The 23,884-nt window shown below is 40.1% G+C and overlaps 1 protein-coding gene across 2 annotated transcripts in view; it reads left to right on the forward strand.

The window, feature by feature from the left end:
- The window catches only part of LOC108428067 (fibrinogen C domain containing 1), a 201,248-nt gene that overhangs the window by 141,610 nt on the left and 35,754 nt on the right, over positions 1-23,884 (forward strand). For both annotated transcript variants that reach the window (XM_017698786.2, XM_017698793.2), the window contains one exon: positions 4,281-4,377. In XM_017698786.2, the coding sequence (XP_017554275.2) occupies positions 4,281-4,377 (97 nt within the window). The remainder of the gene's footprint in view (positions 1-4,280; positions 4,378-23,884) is intronic.

Raw genomic sequence — 23,884 nt, forward strand, 5'->3', positions numbered from 1 at the left:
ACACAGAAATGAGAAATTAAGCAAAAGAAGTGGCAGAGTATCATGAACCATTCTGTAAGGGAAGAGAAGAGCAGTGCCGTTTGCTTTTTAAGTCACGTTCCTCTTCCGCCAGGCAATAACTCGATTAGATCTACACATCAGAGTCGATGCCGAAGCTGACTTGGATTTTGCCGAGAGTTGAAAACATCAAAATTGAATCCCTGCCTGTGTTTTCACATAAAAAAGGTGGGTTTTGAACTATGTTTCGGTGTTTTTTTATTCTTTTTTCTTCCCTGAATTTACAATAAGTTTAAAAAATTCAGGGCATTTTCATCATGAAAAATAGATCAAATCACCAAAGTGTGAGAGGATTGACAGCTGGTAGAATAATTTACTTTTGCTAGGAGATTTTGTTCATGAACGTGCCAACACTGTTAAAAATGAAGATGTCAAAAGGGGTCTTTGGAGAACCTTTGGTTCCATGAAGAACATTTCAACGAAGGACTATTTCAAGAATGATTTTTGTGTGAAATGTGTGGGTGAAGCATCTTTTTTTGCTTCTTTATGTTAACTAGTTTTCTCGTTATTGCCAATTTCTCCCACTTGCTAACGTGTCCCCCAGTGCATAATGACGCTAAGCTGGGAGGGTGAAGTCTAGCACATACTTCCTCTGATACATGTGACACCTACTCAGTATACTTGAAGGAGAACAGTAACTTCTGGTTCTGTTATGTGAGCTATCGAATGCCCACAGTCAGGCGCATGCACAGACAGATCCCAGAGGATGCTCGAATCCCTGCTTTTTCACTCTAAAAACTGTACAAGCGCCCCCTTGGTCAGTGTGTGAAGTCATTTTGATTTATAAGGCCATACTTCTAATTCCTTTTAAGTTAAGTCATGCTTGGCCAGGGAATAGAGTTCTGATGAGTCTGAAATGTACAGCTTTATGAAGAGGGGGGGCTGTGTGTGGGTTCATAACATTAACCTACACAAGAAGCTTCTGTCACCTTGTGAAAGAGTTAAAGCTACATTAACTGATTTGCCTCTATTGTACATTATATCTGCATTTCTTTACTGTTTCTGCCTAGAAACTGCTAGCATGCCCATCCATTTCCATCCATTTTCTAAGCCGCTTCTCCGTCAAGGTCGCGGGGGGGCGCTGGAGCCTATCCCAGCAGGCATCGGGCGGAAGGCAGGATACAGGCCCATGCATCCAAATAAATCCACGGCATATTTTTCACATGCTATGTGTGCACATGACTGATGTGAAAGGCTGTGTTTTAAAAGATGCACAAGGCTTCATTTACCGTTGGAGCTCATCCACAGCTCCAGTAGCTTCTTAACCCAAAGATGCTTCCATTGCTAAATGGTAGAGCAATCGTCACATTAAACAATCCCTCTACCAGATAAGATGATCTTAATACTATAAAGCTCTTAGTAAACCAGATTGATAGAGGCATATTATTATTTTGGTTAATCAGAATAACAACAAAAAACGTGACTGATGTGTGACCTTTTCATGCTTTTCTTGTTTGAAATGTTTGTTTGTGACCCAAATTAATACAATATCTCGGAATGTTTAGCTTGGTAATAAGTCGTAATAATAATAACTCTCTAAACCATGTTTTTATTGTTGTAATAAAACATTCATTTGTGCAAGCCTCTGTGGCACCTTTTAAATAAAGTTGCATCTCAGAGATTCATAGTAGTTAGGCAGCATAGATGCCTAGCGTCACACTGAGAGATGGGGGAGAGGGAGGCCAATTATGGAAACTCTCAGTCTCTTCATGACACAGCCAATGTTTAGATAGTTGTTTGAGAGCCTAAGAACTTCACCAATTTCCAGAACCTCCTCATCTATACCAATTAAAGATCTTATGTTGAACCATATGTTGAAGCCAAGAGGAATTTAGGAGGCTTTGTTTTCATGCTGGGAAAGTTGGAACAGACTGAGTTGTAAGCACTTATTCCAGTCTCATTGTCACAAAAGAAAGCCCTATTTTATGAAAATCTGCTCAAGAAACAGAAACAAGCACTATGCTAATCAATACTACAGGATGGAGTATAATAGATCATGCTGTGGTTAAGTAACAACAACAATCAAGCATTATAGCCGTTAGTGTTTTTCTTCATCACTTGCTCCAGAGCATCTATAAGGCTTAAGTTGTGTTACAAGGTATGTAGCGTGTTGTGATGTTTGGTGGACATTTTGATGGACATTCAGAAACTTCTGTTTATGCACCCATGTGCTTGTCAGGGTTTTGGCGAAGCTGCCATTACTTTGTTAAGTGTTAAGCCCATGTTCACTAGCAGGTTAGTAAGAACACTGTCTAAATATGAGCTAAACCCACGAGAGGAGGCCCTATTCCACATTTTCCTTGTATTTTATTTCCCCACTCTGACGTCCTTTTACACCATTTTCATAATTTTTCTAATGTCTTTTCACATCTTTCTTCATTATTTTGAATTAAAGAGACTGTTTTTGTTAATCATGAATGTAAATGACCTGTGTTCTGATGCCAGCTGCTCTGCATTGTGCCTCATTCAGAAAACCATAAATGTGCATTTAACACCACTCTTATCCCTTCAATGCAAATGGGGAGGTTAAACTGCTGTAGTCTGAATGTGGAGGTCAAATGCAATTGTGTTTGTGCGTAGTTGCATAGACGGACCGTTTGGACTGGAGAATGATGGGTATGTTTTGAAAAATCTTCCAGATCTAATTTCAAAAAGCTAGGTAAATTCAAATTTCCATTCTGTGGACCATTTTAAAGAGATTATGGAATTAATCCCTTTTAACAATGCTTTCATTTATTGACATAAACAGTTATTTTAGAGATTCTCTTGATACACACAGTATGAAGCGACTTAGACATGAAAGAAACATAATCCAAAAATAGAGCGTTCATAGCTTGAACTTTGAATTTATTTATAGCACTTCTGTTCAGACAACAACAGGATGTCATTATCATTTGAATGTCAATATGCTTTAAAGTACATTGCACTTCAGTAGGCCTGTTACTTTGGGCTTGGAGGCTCTGTACTTTCTTCTGAGCCTTGAATAAAGCACATCTTCTCGTGACTGTTTTATTCGTTCTCAGCCTACTCTCATTCTGAGTGTTCGTTAAAGTTTTAATTGGTGTCTCACCAACCTAGACTCTCTGGAGTTGGCAGTGGAGTGGAGGATGCTGGCAGAGTTGCTGTGCATTATGGACACTGTCTCACACCAACACAGTGACACAGTGACATTGTGCTCAATCATTGAAACAGCTTTAGAGCTCGATTAATCCAGCCACAGTGCAATAAAGAGCAGTTCAGGAAGTCTTTCTTATCACCTGCCAGCAGACTTTACAGTCTGTCTGTCTGTCTGTCTGTCTCTCTGTTTGTCTGTCTGTCTGTCTGTCTATCTATCTATCTATCTATCTATCTATCTATCTATCTATCTATCTATCTATCTATCTATCTATCTATCTATCCATCCATCCACTCTTTGCCTTTATTGCATCTTTTTGGAAAACTTGCTTTCAGTTTTTCACCGAATACAAGGATATTTTTCCATACCTCCAAAGTTCAGTCTTAGAAGTTGGTTGCATTTTCTGCATCTTACAGTCCAAGTAATCCCGACAGACATTCAGTGATGTTGAGGTCTGGACTCCGGGGAGGTCAGTCCGTTGTTAGGTATACCAGCAGCTTTTTTGAGTTGAAAAAATGTCATATTTGTTTATTTCCTTTTCTCAGTATCAGTTTCTTGTCAGCCACACATCCTTTCAGACTGAATATTGTGGTGTCTTCTCACAGTGGAAGCATGGACAGAAATACATGTTTTCAGATCTGAAACAAGAGCAGAACTTAATTTTCTCTCAAATATGAAAGCTGTAAGTGCTGTTTATCTGATGGGGCAGTTTTGATGGTCTACTAGCTCTTGTACAGCTGTTAGGAGGCCTTTAATACATTTTGAGCTCTTTTAAAAATAACTTTTGGAAACTCCTGGGTTTTTTTTTCCTGTATTTTTCCTCAACTATCCCTTGCCTATTGCAGTATCTGGTATCTAAGCTCTTCAGAAATTTCTCCTGAAAAACTAATAACTTGTACTTGTGTGTTTTCACACCTTGCCTGTTTAGCTCTAAAGAAAAAAGTGTTCAGCTATTGATTCTAGTTCAAATTAAGCAAAATGAAGCAAGAGATGTATGACTGAGTCACCCTGGAATAAGAGTTTACAGTGTGATATAAGTGCTAGTGTGAACCCAAATGAACATGTCAGCTGGTTGCTTATCAAGCCTGATCTTTTCATTTTGTTTCAGGTGATTCAACGTCGAGAGGACGGGTCTGTAAACTTCTTCCGAGAGTGGGATTCTTACCGAGATGGATTTGGCAAGATCACTGGGGAACACTGGCTTGGTAAGTTTGAATTGGCTTGCATACATTTCCATGAAAAAATACATATATATCAAAACTGTCTGGACCAAACCATGTATCTCTATTTTTTTGTCATATTGCATTTTACACTGTTTTAAAATTTCCTTATGAATGGCCCGAGACAAATTACTTAACCCATAACCTCTGACTGCCATGACAAACAGCTTTTTAAAAATAATTATGTATTATAATACATGTTGGACATATGAATTTCTACATCCTCACATTGTTTGAAAACAGCTGTATAAAACTGTTTGTTTGTGCGTGCCTGTATGCTGTTGAGAAGCTGCAAGTCGACTTGATCATCTGTCTCTTTTATCTTTTTGTATTCAGAATCTCTTTTATGTGCTGACCAACTCTGGCAGCAAAATTGATGCTGGCTTTATTGCATTACAATATGCAGCATTTTCCTTCTTTTATTTTGCTTTTTTCTTTTTTTTTTCCTTTGTAAAGAATGAGTCATGGCCTGTTAAAAAAGTGACCATTTTCCCTGTTAGAAACCACAGGGGAAAATGTCTTTTCCCCTTTTCTTTTCATGTAATAAACTAGATTTTTTTTCTCTTTTTGTGGACTGGACCTTCTTTTGACAGTTGGAGGGCTCTAATCAAGCTCTTAACCCTGCAAAGAGGTTTAAACAGGGTGACTGTACCCTGTGCGCACGTGTGTGTGTGCATAGATGGATGAGTAGAGATGACAGGCCTTTCGGCCTGTATCAGGATGAATGGCGTGAAGAATGCCGGAAAAGAGACGAGTGGGAGGGGAGGGGTCAAGAGGACAAAGAGAAGGGAAAGATTTCTGGGGACACGGAGGGTCCACAGGAAGTGAGGATAGAAAAGAATATGTCTCAACAAACACCCCCACACGCACATGCCCAGATTAGCTTGGCAATGGTCAGCCATTGCGGCCAGTGGTGACATTCTGCTTTTCCAGGATTGAAGCTTTTCTTATTGCTCCTAGGTCCTCCATGTCTTAAATCTTTTTATATATTGTTTTGTTGTTTGTTACTCATAGGTCAACTCTCAGTTCATACAAGTTAAGAAATTTGGTCAAAAGTGTGAATTCTAATGAAGCCAATGGGTTTATTAGCAAAGAGGCAATGAGTCACAGTTGCTTTTTCCACAGTTAAGGGGTTGTTAGGCACCGTGTGAAGCAATTTTTTTTTGTAAACAGCAATAATACATTTCATTCCCCTCTGCAATCTTTAATAGATTTAAAAGAAACGTTTAAAAACTGGTTCTTAAAATGAAACCAAAAGTGGTTCTATTTTATTTCCCCAAAGAACTGGCAATGTTTTTGAACAGTGTACATGTCTACCTATCTTCAGTAAATTAAGCATATCTGATCTGAATGCTCTGGATTGACTTTGGTAGTGGACAGTTTGGAGAACGGTCAGACTGCTCGAAACAGCTTTATAGTGACCTGCACATACTTTGTCTACTGTCCAAACTGCAAACTGATCACTAACCCCACACTGATTAAATTTGATGGCCCTAAATGTAAATGTAGTGTATTATATAGCAATGTAATTAATTATTTTATAAGCTACACCATGTAAGATTTGGGGATTTGGTGGAAATGTGGAAATGTGTAATTGCATGCAACACACTCAAGTGTGCTTTGGATCTCTTCCTCATGCAGATGAATCTGATGTTTGCCATTGTGTTGAAAGAGCATTCAAAGAAAACTCAAAACTTGGTGGATGTTATGGGATTGTAAGTGAATGCAAGTGAATGATCTACTATTGTTATCACATCTTTAGTATAATGCTAATTTTGCATTTGTGACCTACACATCGAGCTGGACATTCTTTTTGAGTCTGTTTGTGAGATGTTGATGTGTGAAGGCATTTGCTGTGGTTAGAAAAACTTATTTCAGGCTTTACAGAGTGACTCACAGCATTGCACACACACACACACACACACACACACAGACACACACACACACACATTTTAGTCTTGTTTTCCTTCAAGTAATCTAACCTAATGCAAATCAAATGTATAGCAAGCAACTCTAAACTTCTTAGGTCATAAAAAAACACCCCCACATACATGGCCAGATTTGTTTGGCGATGGTAACCTGTTGCGTCTGATGATGAGTCTGCTTCTCCAGCGTTGGCGCTTTCCTTTTAAAACTCTGACTGTGGCCATTGAGGCACACTGCTGTTTACCGCCGTGCTGTGTGAAGTATTAGTTTTGGCGTAGGTGGTGCAGTCCTGATCATGCTTCTCCCCAGACACCTCTATGTTTGTGATTCTTCTCTTCCCGTTTCTCTCCCTGCTGATGATGCCCAGTAGAATACTCGGTGGTGTCACCATCCAGAGTGGGCGGCTCAGCCTGTGCATCTTCAAATGTTGTCCCCAGCTGATCTATATGCTGCTGTTTCTGGCTCCCCATCTGGACCAACAGCATAGGTGTAATTGACCATGCAGGATTTTCTAGGCAATATGATTTTAGAGCATTTCGATGAGATGATCAAGGCGGCAGAAGTTGCCGCTGGCTCACTGTGAACTTTCAGAACTAAACAGTTTCATGAATTACAGTAAGGGAGGATGGTGACGCCAAGGTTACACCAAGGACGTTGAAGAGGATGACTCCAGCAACATGAAAAGATTCATGTTTCGTGACTGCGATAAAAGATAGTCATGTAGAACTTGATGATATGGCCAAAAGTCTTATCTTAACAATGATGACAACACAAACAGTAATAATAATAATAATAATAATAATAATAATAATAATAATAATAATAATATTATATAGTGCCTTTTCAAAGGTCAAGGTCACTTTTCAGAGCATCCAAAACAGGCCAGCAAAGCCACCAACTGTGAAACACAAGGGTATTGAGATTGTTTGGGGTTTATTATGCTGCAGCACTCTGATTGTGAAGAGCAGCATTAGGAGGCGTCATATTTGGGGCTGTTTGTGTTGCAGCATGGAAAGAACTGGGGAGTCAGGGTTGAACACTTGAGTGGTGTGGACATGCCAAGGAGGCCTACGTCAGCAACTAACTTAAAGAGCTATGTTGGCATTCCAACCGTCTGTGAATGGTAACACTGTGTCCAGTACAGCTCAAGCTAGTTGAGTTCCAATCAAACATTACAGTATCATGAAGAAAACAGAACAAGAAGGAGGATATAAAGGAAAGCAAACAAGACAATGAGCATGTACAGTAATTGCGGTAATAATAGTAAAAGTAACAAAGCATCATAAGGAAAAAGCAAAATAAAGACAGTAAAGTATTTTTTTTTATTTAATATGTCAAGTAATGGGTAGTTGATGTAACTTAGAACTCTTGCAGCTGAGTTGAATATATATATATATATATATATATATATATATATATATATATATATATATATATAAGAATAGAAGTACAGTGATCAAGAGGAGAAGTGATAAAAGCATGGCCTAGTGCTTTAGCATCTCAGTCTCAGAAGACATGCAGTACTGCAAAGATGAAAATATGATTTTTTTTTTTTTAAGGCTGGCAGGTTTATATGAGATGTTAAAGTTAGCAAATGATCAAAATTACGGACGAACTGAGAAGACTTCACAATATCACAGACAAAATTCGATATCTTAGACAGCACAGACCTGGGGGCAACTAGCATTACATTTTTCTTAGCATTCCATTTATAATTTAATTATTAATTCCTATATGCATTTCCTAATAATGAGCTTGAAGTCTGAAAAGTATTCTGAACCCTGAAAGAAACCGAAGGCCTGCTTTTATGTAAGCCACAAATATAGTTAGCTATACTGTGTCAGAAGAGTTTCATTACAAGACATCCTGCATAAATCCTGTAACAAAGAATATCAGCTGGCACATAATGCAAAACAAATTTATATTTATGTACTAAAGGTGGTGTAAATGAAAATATTGCATCAATATGTTTCAATATGTCCTGGTAAGCACACTTTCAACAATGTATACTATTACAAAAAAAGAAGTTTTCGGAAAGTGGTGTATAATAAAAATGCATATTGGAAAGGAACCCCATTTGTAACATCTTAGTCATAACAAAACAGAATCTCTAAAATGCTCAGTTTTAGAAAATAGGGGAAATGTCTTCACTTCAATTTAGGACTGTTCTAGCAGTCAGTCTAGCATTATTTGATTGGTTGTTTGGTGTACACTGTAGCAGGCATTTTCAAATGGCTTTAACACTCTGCTAACTGTCTGTTTGTGCTGTTGTGAGTGAATGGCTAGACTTCCACATGACACACTGTAACGGTGTGGAGCGATGAGGTGGACACACGTGCTGAGAAAAGCGAGATTTATTGAGGGCAAATCCGTAATAGGGTTGAGACGGTCCAAGGTCAGAGAGCCAAAACGGAGCACAGGAGAGACAGACATAATGAAAGAAATGCAGGAAAACCACAATGGGGGCTGGAATAAACAAACAGCACAAGAATACAACACACTTCAAACAGTACATCCAACAAAGACCAGCACTAGACTAAGGAAAACACAGGGCTTAAATACAACAGGGATAACGAGAGTTCACGAGACACAGGTGGAAAACAGGTGGGAACAATCAAGGGTGGAGCACATGGACATGTAAACAGGCACACAAGGAAGACTGGGAGGGGCCATTCATGACACACACAGCAACACTTTGTCTACTAAATTAGAAGTGGATTAAGTTTCAAAGCTTTGGTTCTGACAGGAGATTTAGGAGCCATTTTGCATAATTATTTTGTCACAAACACCTCAAATGTGCATTGTCAATGTCCAGAAAATATTATTGTTATCATTTTAGCTCCCAGGCCTTTGACGAGCTGGTAGCTTGGTGAACACAGTTTTGTTTTAGGAACATCCTTCTCCTACTGAAGGACACTGCAGAGTGGTTTAAATGGGGTGATTATGAGTTTGTGTGTGTGTGTGTGTGTGTGTGTGTGTGTGTGTGTGTGTGTGTGTGTGTGTGTGTGTGTGTGTGTGTGTGTTTGGAGGGATGAGCAGAGATGACAGGCTTTTCTGTGCATTTCAGAATGAATGGAGTGCAGGGTGCCAGAAAATAAGGGTGTCTGGTAGAAAGAGAGAACAGAGGGAGGAGAAGGAACATTCAGGATTTAGACAGAGCTGAAAGGACACAAGAACTAAAGAGTACATGATAAACATGAATACATAGTCAGATCAAATCAAATTTCACTCAACATCCAGAGTTCTCAGAGCCGTCAGAGGGGTTAGAATCCAACAGATTATTTTGGATGGTTTCCATTAGGTCAATTACTTTTAGGTCAATAATGTACATTTTTAGGACCAAGTGAATTATTTTCCAGTTAATTATTTAATAAATGGGTGACATATATCACATTTTGCTGTCTATTTAACATATTTACAGGGAGTGCAGTAAGTGATAAAAGCATGTTCTACTGTATCTCTTTTCATGTTTCACATTTATAACCCCCAAAAGTCTAAAAGTGTCTGCTAGTCTGACTGTCCCATTGAATATGCAAAATAAAACTCAAGAGGTTGGCATGATTTAATGTTTGAAACCTTTAATATCATAACATGTTGCAAAGTTTGGCTAAGTTTAAAATAGTCAACTCTGATTTCATCAAATCTCATGCAGCACAGCCAACATAAAAAAATAAAAAATAAAAAAAACATTGAAAATTTTTATAAGAAAGCCTAGGAAGGGCACTGCATCATGAAGACTGAAGTGAAACTGACCTTCAAGGTGCTGTGTCAAGGTCGAAAGCCCTTTCACAAATATTGCGTCATGGTTTGATTAGATTTTTGTTTTTAGATTTTTGAGTCATGGTTCAGTTTACCAAGGCAAGTGGTGTGACCCCAAGACAACCATAATAACCATTAAAATACGTATCTGATGGCTTTGGTGGATGCAGTGTGATTGCTATCTATCAGAATGAATAGTGTATATATTAAAGTTTGGTGGAGGAGGGATAATGGTCTAGGGTTGTTTTTCAAGGTTTGGGCCCCTTACTTCAACTGAAGGGTAATGTTCATCCTATAGCATACAAGTACATTTTAGACAATTATTTGCTTTCAATTTTGCTTGAAAACAGTTTGGAGAAGGCCATTTCCTGTTCCTGTATGACTATATCCCTGTGCACAAAGACATGGTTTGACAGGTTTGATGTGGAGGAACACCAGTGGCCTGTCCTTAACCCTCCACCATCCATCCATCCATCCATCATCATACGCTTATCCAAGTCCAGGTTGCGGTGGCAGCAGCCTAAGCAAAGAGGCCTCCCTCTCCCCCAACCACCTCCTCCAGCTCTTCCGGAGTGATACCAAGGCGTTCCCAAGACAGTCGAGAGATATAATCCCCAGTCTTCCCCGGGGTCTCCTCCCCATTGGATATGTCGGGAACACTTCCCTAGGGAAGCGTCCAGAGGCCATCCTTACCAGATGCCCGAACCACCTCAACTGGCTTCTCTTAATGTGGAGCAGCGCCTCTACTCCAAACCTCTCCCGAATTGCCAAGCTTCTCACCTTATCTCGAAGTGAGAGCCCAGTGACCCTGTGGTGAAAGCTCATTTCAGCTGCTTGTATCCACGATCTCGTTCTTTCGATCACTACCCAAAGCTTGTGACCATAGGTGAGAGTCGGAATGTAGATTGACCGGTAAATTGACAGCTCTGCCTTCTGGCTCAGCTCTCTCTTCACCATGACGGACCGGTATAGGGTCCGCATTACTGCAGACACTGCACCAATCTGCCTGTCAACCTCTCGCTCCATCCTTCCTTCACTCGTGAACAAAATCCTGAGATATTTAAAATCCTCCACTTGGGGCAAGAATTCACTCCCGACCTGGACAGAGCATTTCACCCTTTTCCGACTGCGGACCATGGTCTCAGATTCAGAGGTGCTGATTTTCATCCCAGCCACTTCACATTCGGCTGCAAACTGGTCCAGAGAGAGCTGGAGGTCCCCGCCTGATGATGCCAACAGGACCACATCATCCGCAAAAAGCAGATATGAAATCCTGAGGCCACCTTGGAACACCCTTCACCACTTGGCTGTTCCAAGAAATTCTGTCCATAAAAGTTATGAACAGAATCGGTGACAACGGATAGCCCTGGCGGAGTCCAACCCTAACTCGAAAACAATCTGACTGCCGGCTATACAAACCAAGCTCATGCTCCATTTGTACAGGGACTGAATGGCCCGTAACAATGAGCCCCTTATCCCCTACTCCCAGAGCACTCGCCACAGGATTCCTCGAGGGACGCAGTCAAATGCCTTCTCCAAATCCACAAAACACATGTGGACTGGTTGGGCGAACTCCCACGCACCCTCCAGGACCCTGGTGAGGATAAAAAGCTGGTCCAGTGTTCCATGACCAGGGCGAAACCCGCATTGTTCCTCTTGCAGCTGAGATTCGACTATCGGTCGGACTCCCTTCTCTATTACACCTGCATAGACCTTACCAGGTAGGCTGAGAAGTGTGATCCCCCGATGTTTGGAACACACTCTCTGGTCCCCTTTCTTAAAAAGAGGGACCACCACCCCGGTCTGCCATTCCAGGGGGACCATCCCAGATGTCCACGTGATGTTGCAGAGGCGTGTCAGCCAAGACAGCCCTACAACATCCAGAGCCCTCAGGAATTCCAGGCCAATCTCATCCACCCCCGGTGCTCTGTCACCAAGGAGTTTTCCAACTACCTTGGCTACTGCAGCCCGAGGGATTGATGGACCCTTGTGTAAGTATTCCTTCCAATGTCCAATGAGGTCCCCAGTCAAAGTCAGCAGCCCCCCTGCCCCACTGTATACAGTGTTGGTCGGGAACCGCTTTCCTCTCCTGAGGTGCTTAAAGGTTTGCCAGAACCTTTTTGGTGCCTGTCGATAGTCTTTCTCCATGGCCTCACCAAACTCCTCCCACACCCGAGTTTTTGCCTCAGCAATTGCAGAAGCTACGACCGCTTGGCCCTTCGGTACCCATCTTTTGCCTCCCAAGTCCCACAAGCCAACCAGGCCTGACAGGACTCTTTCTTCAGCTTGACGGCTTCCTTTACCCGAGGTGTCTGCCACCGGGTTCGGGGATTGCTGCCATGACAAGCATCTACAACCTTGCGGCCACAGCTCCGATCCACTTCCTCCCTCAGTATGCGGTCAAAGCTTTGTCAGATGTGGGAGTTGAAGATCTTTCAGGTAGGTTCCTCTGCCAGATGTTCCCAACAAACCCTCACAACACGTTTGGGTGTGCCAGGTTTTTCCGGTATTTTCATCATTTTCACTGCCATCTCATCTAACTCACCAATAAGCACTAAACTCCAATAACAAAACACCACTCTGGTTCAGATCGGAGAGGCCGTTCCTCCCAATCACACCCTTCCAGGTCTCACTGTCATTGCCCATGTGAGCGTTGAAGTCACCCAGCAAGACAATGGAGTCCCCATAGGGGGCACGTTCCAGTACCCCCTCCAGGGTCTCCAAGAAGGCCAGGTACTCCGAACTGCTGTTCGGTGCATAAGCACAGACAAGAGTCAGAGCCCATTCCCTGACCCAAAGGCACAGGGAAACAACCCTCTTATCCCCCAGAGAAAACCACAATGTACAGACACTGAGCTGGGGAGCTTTGACTATGCCCACTCCTGCCTGACGCCTCTCACCCTGGACAACTCCAGAATGGAATAAAGTCCAACCCTTCTCTTGAGAGTCTGTTCCAGAGTCCCTGCCATGTGTTGAGGTGAGCCTAACTATATCTAGTTGGTATCTCTCAGCCTCATACACTAGCTCTGCCTCTTTCCCTGCCAGAGAGGTCACGTTCCATGTTCCGAGAGCCAGTTTCAGTAGCTGAGGATCGGAACACCAAGGCCCCCGCCTTCAGCTGCCACCCGATCCACATTGAACCGGACCCCCATAAGCGCCTCTCCCAAAGTTGGTGGGTCCATGAGAGAGTGGTCCCATGTAGCTCATTGAGGCTGAGCCCGGCCGGGTCCCAGGCCCAGCCACCAGCCGCTCTCCGAGGAGCCCCTTCCCCAGGCCTGGCTCCAGGGTGAGGCACAGTAACCCTAATCCAGGTGAGGGAAACTGGGTCCTACTCGTCTCCATCATGTGGGGTTTTTGGATCATTTGGGGTTTTTGGATCATTTGGACCATTTGTCTGACCTTACCTGGGACCCGTTTGCCTTGGGAGACCCTACCAGAAGCTTTCTCCCCTGACAACATAACTCCTAGGATCATGTAGGCATGCAAACCTCTCCACCACGGTAAGGTGGTGATCCAAGTAGACACCTTTGTGATAAACTAGAGCTTTGATTGTGAGCCAGGCCTTCTTATCCAACATTAATGCCTGACTTCACAAATGCTCTTTTGACCTGAATGGCCATAGATTGGCACAGACACACTCCAAAATCCTGTGGAAATCCTTTTCAAAAGAGTCAAGGTTGCTAAGGCTGCAAAGTGGGGTAACTCCATATAAGTGTCCATGGTTTTGTAATGAGATGTCCAACAATTTCATACAGGTGTGATGGTCAGGTGTCCACCTACTTTTGGCCATATAGCATATATGGTTTCACCTCTTCAATAGGAAGAAAAAAATGTATCTCTGATGATGCTGCTGGGATTAGAATGCTTATATAAACTCTCTAGCTTTTTGAAATTTGCTTCCCTGATGGGTTTGTTATGTAGGAGTACAGTTGCATGCTGTAGCCATAGTTATCAGCCACCTTCCACACCATTAACCATTGGTCTGTGGCCAGAAACTGACCACTGATAAAGGGCTGGAGGACAGCACACTCATACTATGCATGACAACAATCCACAGTTACTAACTGTCCACCAGCAATATGGAGCTGCAAGGTACAGTGCAGTAAAAAGTATTTGCCCCATTAAACACAAATGGTGTTTTTAAATGACTATTTAACTTGTTGAAGGTAAAATGCTGTAGAGCCCTACCTGGCCTTATGTGAAAAAGTTATTGCCCTCATTCCCCGGTCAACCAGTTAACCATTGTTAATAGTTGACTACTGGGTTCAATTTCACTAGCCGCACCCAGGCTTGATTACTGTCCGACCTGGTGAATCTTAACATTGTTTAAATGACCCTCAAGCCTTTTGGGGTAATATTCTTTGGACTGATGAGTCAAAGTTGGAACTTTTTAGAGTCAGCCTGTGACCTAAAGCTCAAACACAGTTGGATTATGCAGCAGGACAATAATCTGATGCATACAAGCAAGTCGACTTCAAGGTCTCAAAAGAAACAAAAAATGTTTTTATGGCCGAGTTAAAGTCCTGACTTCATTCCCATTGAGATGCTGTGGAAGGGTCTTAAATGCTTCACAAGGTATCGCAGACATTTGATTACAGTTGTTACTGCCATGGGTGGCACAACCAGTTATTAGGTTTAGGGGGGCAGTTACTTTTTCACAGGTATTGATATAGGGTGATGTAGGTTTTGAATAAATATTTATCTTCAATAAAATGAATAATCTTTTAAAAGCTGGAATTTGTGTTTACTCATGTTGTCCTCATCTTATGTTAAAAGTAGTTTGAAACATTTAAATGTGACAAATTAGCAAAAAAGAGGAAATCAGGCAGGGGCAAATATTCTTCACAGCACTGTGTGCGTTTCAAATAAAGTGTACAGCGAGTGTAGAGAGACCACAAACACTGTGAGGGGAATGAGGCATACACATAAATTGCTCATACAGTAGTGCATTTTATGCGAGTGTGGTAATTTTTGAAGTGGTGTCAAGCTCTCAAAAATCATCCCTTGGGATTTAGAAAGGCACGTGTGGAGCAGGTTGCACAGATTGAATCGGAGAACTCATGTACCATCCATTTTTTGGATGCTGTTTACTTTGAATATGTAATCTGGGGACTGTGTTGGCTCAAACAGGGGATTACAAAATGTTGGGCAGACATTAGATTGATGGGCAATCTCGAAAAGCTTCTAAAATCTTTTTCCACAGGCTCTTGAGTTAATGTTTCCCGAACAGATGGAAGTCATAATTTTGTGATGTGTGCATACATCGAGTGGTCGCTCCTAATGACATCCAGAGATGCCTGAAATCAGTTGACAAAAGCCAACACAAAAATGGCTCCAAAGGACATAATTTCAGGAGTAAATTTGAGAATTGTGAATATATTCAAAAATTTCTCATTGGACAGCAGTTGAATTACATATAGAGGTAATCTGGTATATGTTGCTGTGTTTCTGGGGTCTGTCACATCAAACATGAACTTCAGACTTAGGACTAAATTACAATTTCACAAAACAAACCAATCAAAAATGAAGCCAAGATGAGGATTATTTTATAAAGAAAGGAAAAAATCTATTAGGTAAATATGTAGAAAATAAAGTATTTATACTGTTAAAAAGCAACATTGTCACTATGGTCAGCATATTAGTGCTTATTGAGGTAATAATTGCTTTATTGCTAGTATGTAGTACAATTGTTTTTTTTTGTTTTATTTCCTTCATTGAAGAGCCATGTTTCTCATGTTTGATGCCATAAACATTGCCTAAAAAGGATCACTGGGGTCCAACTCTGTCGGGAGGCTGTCCCTGATAGGTCAGAAGCTTGTGAATAGTCCAAGATTGGTTTACTATCTGTAATCTTGTACTGTGTGCTGCATATGTTACCATGGTGTTGTTGTCTGGCAGAAAGCTATCAAGACACAGAATATCAAAGGTTTAATCAAATTAATCTTAAAGTTAATTGGCTGAGTTTTATGAGACAGGTATCTGATGAAGTCGCAGTTATTGCTGGCAGTAACAGTAGCATTATATGAATTATTTCCCATTCCCAGCTGAAACAAGTGGACAAAGTATGTTGAAAGTGCACATTCTAAACCTTGTGTTGTATATGTAAGCAGAAGAAGAGATTTTATTATTTATTCTATTATTCTGTTATGACATAAATGTAATTTTTCTTTGTAACACTGAAGTAAAATAAATATCATTACTGGATGTAAATACAATGTAACATATTTTGAAAATATGTAATCATTTTAATTCCATTAACACGAGGAGGCGGACACATATGCGGAGATAAGCAACTTTTATTAAGGGCAAATCCAGGATCATAGTCTAAACGGTCCAGGGTCATAGAGCCAACACGCATTGATCGGGGGGCAGACATGACAGACAAATCAGAATCAAACAATAAACAATCAGCACGATCAAACATCCAAACAGTTCAAACAGTACAAAGACCAACGAAAACAAAGGGCAAACACGGGGCTTATAAAACACAGGGATAATGAGGGACAGGCGGAAAACAGGTGATAACAATCAGGGGAGGAGTCACACAACAAGGGGGTGGGACTTAACTAAAACAAATGCACATGGAAGATCAAAACAAAGGGGCACGTGGACGATTAGAAAGTAAACAGAAAAAGCGCATGGAGTAGTGGGAGGAGCCAACCATGACAGTTGTCCTGAGAACACCTTCAGCTTCTTTGTTTAATCTGTACATTTTCTGAGCTTTCTTGGTTTTTCCGAACTTAGCAGTGTATATAAATATTTCTTTTTCTTATTTCTTTAAAAATGGAGGTATTTCCTGCAAAACTCACCCAATTTGGATGTAAATACCTTCAAACTGAAGCTGAATGTTTGAGCTCATGTGCATTATTTATTTCAACACCATTATGGTGTCGTAAATAACAATTATTGTTTTGGTGTCCGAATATTTATGGGCCTGACTGTTACCTAGGGGTATGAGAGTAAGGGGCTACAATCATGAACGTGACATGCAGCCACTGTTGCTCTCACTGGATGTCAGTGAGGAAAATTGGAAAACTGGCCACGCATTCACATGATTGTGAACAATTACATTCTAATTAAGCTTGTTTGTCCATTTGTAGAGCTGTAACAAATGCGCTGCTTTAAAAATGGACACATTTTTTTCTTTATTGTCAAAATAGCGCAAGTAACACAAATACAGTATTTTAATAGTAGCAAACCGACAATACCTCCTGACTTTTATGGATTAAGTCCTGTTACAAGTTGTATGTTAGATATGGCTTGTTGAGTCAGAACACACTGTCCATACAGAACATGTTTACTCATCACATCATACATCCATCTAGCTCTCACATACTGTAAACTATATATCTGTGTCTGCGAGTGCATTAGAGAATAGTCATTCCCCTCACGTAGCATTGTAATGTTCTGTTCTCTCCCTGTAGGCTATGTGAAATACCACAGCAACATCATAGTCTCAGCATGAACCTTGTTCCCTCTCTCACACACAAACACACACACATACACGCTAACCACCCTGGAGATTTGAATAAAGCTCCTATCGCAATCCCCTCGACCAAACCCCCCCATCTCATTTCTCTCCTTTACCCTTGACCTGCTGTCAGTGAGGGGTGCCACAAAGGGCCAAAAATCTCATAATAATTATGGTGTTAGGGTATTAGTACAAGTTGCCCTTGCTTGCATAAGAGTTTTGTGTTATTTCTCATACGCTGCTGAGGTCAGAATTGAGTCAGAAAGGAGCAGGATGGACTGGAGCAATTACAGCATCGCTCTCATATCAGAAAGGCTGCTGCACTAGTGTCTCATGCCTTGGTTGAGATTTAATTTGACTGCAAGTCAATGTGCGCTGTACAAAAGTCAAACACTGCCCTTCATTTATTTAATTTCCAGTCAAACTGGCTATTAAGTACAGGTTATTCATTTTCTAACATCAGGGAAAAATCTGAAAACATACATTTCACAGAATGTTACACAGCTGTGTGTGTGCGTGTGTTTGTGTGGGTGTGGGTGTGTGTGTGTGTATTGGGTGTGTGTGTGTGTGTGTGCGCATCCTTTGCTTTTATTACAGCTTGCATTCTTTCCAGGAGACTTCAGAGAAATCTGTTGGGATGTTTTTCCACATCTCCAAAGTTCAGTCTTAGAAGTTGGTGTTTTTTTCTCCTTTTCACAATCCAATCATTCGCAAACATATATTTCTTCATACCTTTCTTCATTTCTTAATGAATGGCTTATTGACAGCTACACATCCTTTCGGACCCTGTTGAGTCATCTTCTCACATTGGACTGATGGGCACAACACTTTCGGAAATAAAAACATTAAAAAGCATTCAAAAAAATAAACCCAGTTTGTGTAGTTTCATTTGATTTAGTCATGCATGTAAGCCATTATGGGGTCAACTGTGTTTTTCCAAAATGGTCCTGGAAATTAATGTTCTTGACTAAAAATGTAGAAGTTCAGAAAAATCTAAATCCAACATTATTTCCAAAGTCGTTTAATCAATAACACAAACTGCATAATGTAGCACTAAATGCTATGTTAAATATACTGCACCATTAGAAGTGCAATGTGTAAAGTAGTAAAGAATTCATGTCTTGAAATTTTGACTTAAAGTTTTAAAATAATAGCTAAAATAATAATTTAAAAACAATAACTGTATTTACCCATTATTTGGGAAAAAATCAAATAAAACGTATTTAAATATTATGAATAGAAAAAAAGGGTGCAATTTACATTTGTTGGGTGATTTTAAGTGAACTTGAGTTCTGTGCCCAGTGCTTTTAGAATTAATTTGATACTGTAAAAGCCCTGAGAGCTGAGAGCTTCCGGCTCGATTTGCAGCTGTATGTATCTTTAACAGGAGCCAATGAGTTAATGCAAATTAGTTAACTAAGTAAACAATAGTTTAGTAATGCAGTGATTGCAGAATAGAATAGAATAAGAAAAATATAAGAAGCTTTTCACAGGTGTTAAACAGCACACAGTCAGTATTTACTATCAGTGTAGGTGCTTCATTATAACAATCTCATCCCAGTATTCTGTGCTTTTAGAGGGGAAACACCTATAAATACATAAACAATGAAGCAAAAGAGCCACAACCAGCCCTATAATCTTATTACAGGTGCTACAGAGCAGCTGTCTCTTTTTAGTAAATTGCCACTTTTTAACACCAAAACAAGGTTAACCCTAAGGACAAAATGATGCCCTTTTCATGGCGTGGAAAGGTAAACTTTGTTAATACCGAGTTACCTTCATGGTTCTGTATTAAAGCCTTGCGCCTAGTTTGATGTGTAATTTGATGTGATATGTAATGTTTCTGCATAATGATGGATCTGGGCCAAGACCCATTTGTGTTTCCTTGTGTTGCTGGGGGCAGAGGGGCTTGGGGGAGGGGGGGGCCCAATTGTATTTTTATCCTAGGCCTGGAGTTTTGTCGCGACAGCCCTGCATGTTACTTGCTGGCTTGTAGTCATGTGGCTATTTGCAAGACAGGAATGTGCTATCCCCAGTGCTTCCAGCCAAATCTTTCATTATGCCTCATAACCTTCCATTTTCACTTCCTTTAAACATTCTTTTTGCATTGATTCTCTCCATTTTGATAGAAAATGGCCTTGTTTATTCATCTTTTGTGCGGCCTCTCCTGATTTCTGTAGTAAATGTAAGACGATGAAATCTTACAGCACTTTTTTATTGACTGATTGACCCATTTCCTAAAGTATTTGGAAAACTGGGCTGCTCTGAACAGCTTGTGGATCTAAATAAAAAAAAATATGAAAGAACAGAATCTAAGCACAGAGACTTGCATCATAAATGAACAATTCTATGTAAACAATATAAATAAACAATGACTGGGGAAATGAATGTTACATGTGAAAATACAGAAAACAGCCAACAAAATATGAAGCAATGATACAGCATGTATTTTCCAGTCTGGTTGCCTGGTTATGTTAAAGAACCAATTTTTCACAGTGTTCATATTTACCCCCTCATATTATATGGTGCATTCTACAGTACACAGAAATAGTGTACTGTAAATGCAAATGTCTGCTGGGAATCATGAATAAGAAGAACGTTCAGCTTTTGCATTGTGAATTAATTCGTAGTTGACAGACACCATCTATCCCATCACTGTTTATTAAGTCTATTATAGGGAGTGTTGTAAATGATCTGTTTATACAGTCTAGTTAGCCAAACTGACTGAGCTATTCTTACATTATAAAAGTGTAATAAAATGTTGGGCCTGCCAGTTGACTCTGGCAATTTAAGGGGTTAAGCTTAAATACTCAGGTTCTAATATGTTTCTAATTAGCAACCATTACTAATTACCAATAAACACTAATAATTACTTTTTGAGTCTGTTTGGCCAGGGTATATTTTATAGCTAGTTTGTTTGTTTACTTTGCTTGGATAAATAAAGTAAATAAACAAATATTCACTTTTCCCATTTTGAGTTTTGGAGGAATAAGGAGAAGGTCAAAGTTCATAAACCAGAACCAATTAGAGCTGAGCATGAGGGAGAAAGGGCACCGGGCGGAATCGATCGTGGCAAGAATTTTTTCTACTTTTTATTATTATTATTCTGTTTTAATGGAGCAAAGACCCCATCAGCTCATTAAACAGAGAGAGAGCAAAGGAGAGCAGAGCAGGACTGCATACTAAAGAGATACAGGCCTACATCAGAGGTGCAGCGAAGTCCAAAAATCTGGAAATGCTCGTGTTTTGCATTCTTTTACAATTAATATGATTTATGTTACAAATAATATTATCAGCATAACAATTTGAGTGAGAAGAGGAATCTTTAAATATTTACATGGATTGTAAAATGTCTTGGTGTGTATCTGGTATGTCCGTCTTTTTGCTTTATTAACAGTGTGAACTCGAGCTTTCTCTGATGTGCAGATCAAAACCACCTGAGAGTCCTCTGAACATGAACATCGATGGAAAGAATACGCCTAAAAATGAAATCTGACCTTTTTGGACAAAGGTGATAACGTGGTCAAAATCCCAAATTTGCATACATTTGAATAATAACCTAGGAAAAAAGGCCCAAATCTTAGGGCATTTTCACATTTGGACCTTTTCAGCGTCTCAGGTGGACTCGTCATGGTTTTCTTTGCATGTCACTTCTGTTGGAACAAAACCTCGAACAGGAGAAGGAAAAAACCTACTTTACGTTTAATGTAAATCAATGGACCCAGACTTTTTTTCCAAGTCATTTTGGGACATTTCTTTTGGACCATTCATCATGAAATTTACGTATAATATAAATGACTACAAGCATTTTCAAGTTAAGGCAAAAACTGAAATCCAACAAAAATGGAGATGCAAGATTTATATATTGACAATATATTGACAATAAAAAACAGCATGGACTATACTGGAGTGAGTTTGTGGACATTCTTTTCCCATTTCTTTGTACAGTTGGCCCTGCTATGATGATGCTAATTTTAGCTGGTCTCTATGGGATTTACAGTGTCATTTTAGTACTTTTAAAGAAATACTAACTTTCTGAAGTGAGAGTGAAGTATTCTTTCTTCCCTCTCTCTATCACACACCGACACACAATGAATGCTGATAGCATGCCTGTTTGTGGGATAAGTCATGTTAGCCAATGGCAAGGTCATATATTGAAGCGTTTCTTTGAAGTCAGATCCCCTGCTCCAGTCCTTTTCTTTCTATAATGGGTTTAATAAGACTCCCAAAGCGCAGAAGTAGCTTGAGTGAAATTATACGACAAACGTCCCACTGAGATCATCTGTGTATTATAGCAGGCACAGTCAGCTGTCACAGCTGCCTCGTGTCTTCTGCCATTCATGTTTGCCTGTGTGATGGAGCCATCGGGGGATATTTCAGATATTTCTGTCTTTATATATTCTCTCTCTCTCTCTCTCTCTCTCTCTCTCTCTCTCTCTCTCTCTCTGTATTATCAGAACAGACTTTTCAGTTGTAAGAAACTGGCTTTGGTTGTGATCCAGTACTGTTTGCCTGTATGTCAATAATAATAACAATAATCAAAGAAGACAAAGAAAAAGAGAAACTACAGCTTGCAGAACCCAATATTGTAATAATTTCTCAATAATGCAATACATTTTGCAGTATATTGCAGTAAAATGGGCATATATATAAAATGTAAACATGCAAAAACTCTGACTTACTAGATAATTGTTTTGGGTAACATGATATTGAGTACCAAGAAATGGCAAACCGATTCTGAATATTAGCTCAGTAAGTGTGCTGCTACATAATTAATTTGGCTTGAAAGTGCTAAGCAGTATGTACCAGCTACATTACACTGGAATATCTAACAGGTTTGAGCTCACATCAGGTTCTTAAACTCAGAAGGACTGAGCTAACCCCCACCCTCCCTCACACACATACTCCACACACACAACACTTTTGATGCTCTACTTGCACTATCTGGATCATTGCTGCTACACTGTGTTTACACTGTTTTACTCACGTTTTTCTACCTCAGTAACTGCTGTTTATGTCTGTCATCTGACTGCGTGACTCCCAGATCACAGCATGTTAAATATCTCGGCACCTTATTCCACTACCTCATGTCCAGAATGAGTGCTGTGTCGGTGCTGCACTGTCCTGTCTGTTTACTGTGTCTAATGTCTGCTTCATTTATCGTATTTATTGTTTCTAGTTAAATTTTTTGTTTGCACACTGTGTCTGCACGTTCACACTTTATACTTTTTTTTTCTTGTTGCACCGTGATGTTCCTGGAGGAACGTAATTTCACTCCACTGTGTACTTGTACATAGATGGAATGACAATAAAAGCCTCTTGACCTTGACCTATTACATAGTATAATACCTCATAAGTGTTTGGAGTAAAATGGTGGTAAGTACAAACCTACACTAAATTTCAATGTAATGTTTCATGTTTAAGCAGGAAATGAAAACAAAAACACTTCCAAGTACCAGCATAAGATAATGGCATGAAATACAAAGACAATTTTCTGAAGTACATGGTCAGAAGCCAGTCAAGCCATAATAAGAATCAGTGCTTTCCTTTACAGCCCAAATTTAGTTTCATTTATAGGTAATAAACAGGCATCAGCTATATTAGACTCCATGTGTTTTTTCATGTACAGTCTTTTTATATTGCATAATTACCCAATATTTTTACCTTTATTTAACTCAGTATAACTACACAGCACTGTGGAGTTTGGACCACATACTTACCCGGTTAATATTTAGAACTTGAAGTGCATGTTACTTTAAATGAATTAAACTTATTTGGAAAATAGGCTTATAGGATCATTAGTTGATGGGTATTTCAGTTTCAATGCACATTTTCTCCTCACTCCAGTGTTCAGAGCTCGGTGTTGATTTCTACCCCTTTTTGTTCTCAAATTGAAGGTGACTCTCCTCTTTAGAGTGCTGTAGAATTCTTCTGGGTTGTGGGGGGTTAAATTGTCTACCTATCCAACTTGTCAAGGTTTAAAAACTAAAAGTAGCTCAGCTAAGTTGCTCATATAATGCATGCGATACCCTCCAAACACATGATAAGCTTTGAACTCGTGTGTTTTATGTGTGAGTGCATACATCAACATCAATTGCGTCTCCAGCCCAATCACATTTATCATCTCCCGCCATGCACCATGTGGCATCATACCAGACAAGACAGATGTGAACACAACATGATTTATTTCGACACAATGAACACTGGAGAAAAATATCAACGACTTCCCACCCCATCAATTATTTGCCACTTTCTCTCTCATGCTCCGCCATCCATTATCTCGCTCGCTCGCCGTCTTCCTGAAAGACTTTGGGAACCTGACCGAGCTCTGTTAGC

Source organism: Pygocentrus nattereri, chromosome 23 (assembly GCF_015220715.1).
Source record: "Pygocentrus nattereri isolate fPygNat1 chromosome 23, fPygNat1.pri, whole genome shotgun sequence".
NCBI lineage: Eukaryota > Metazoa > Chordata > Actinopteri > Characiformes > Serrasalmidae > Pygocentrus > Pygocentrus nattereri.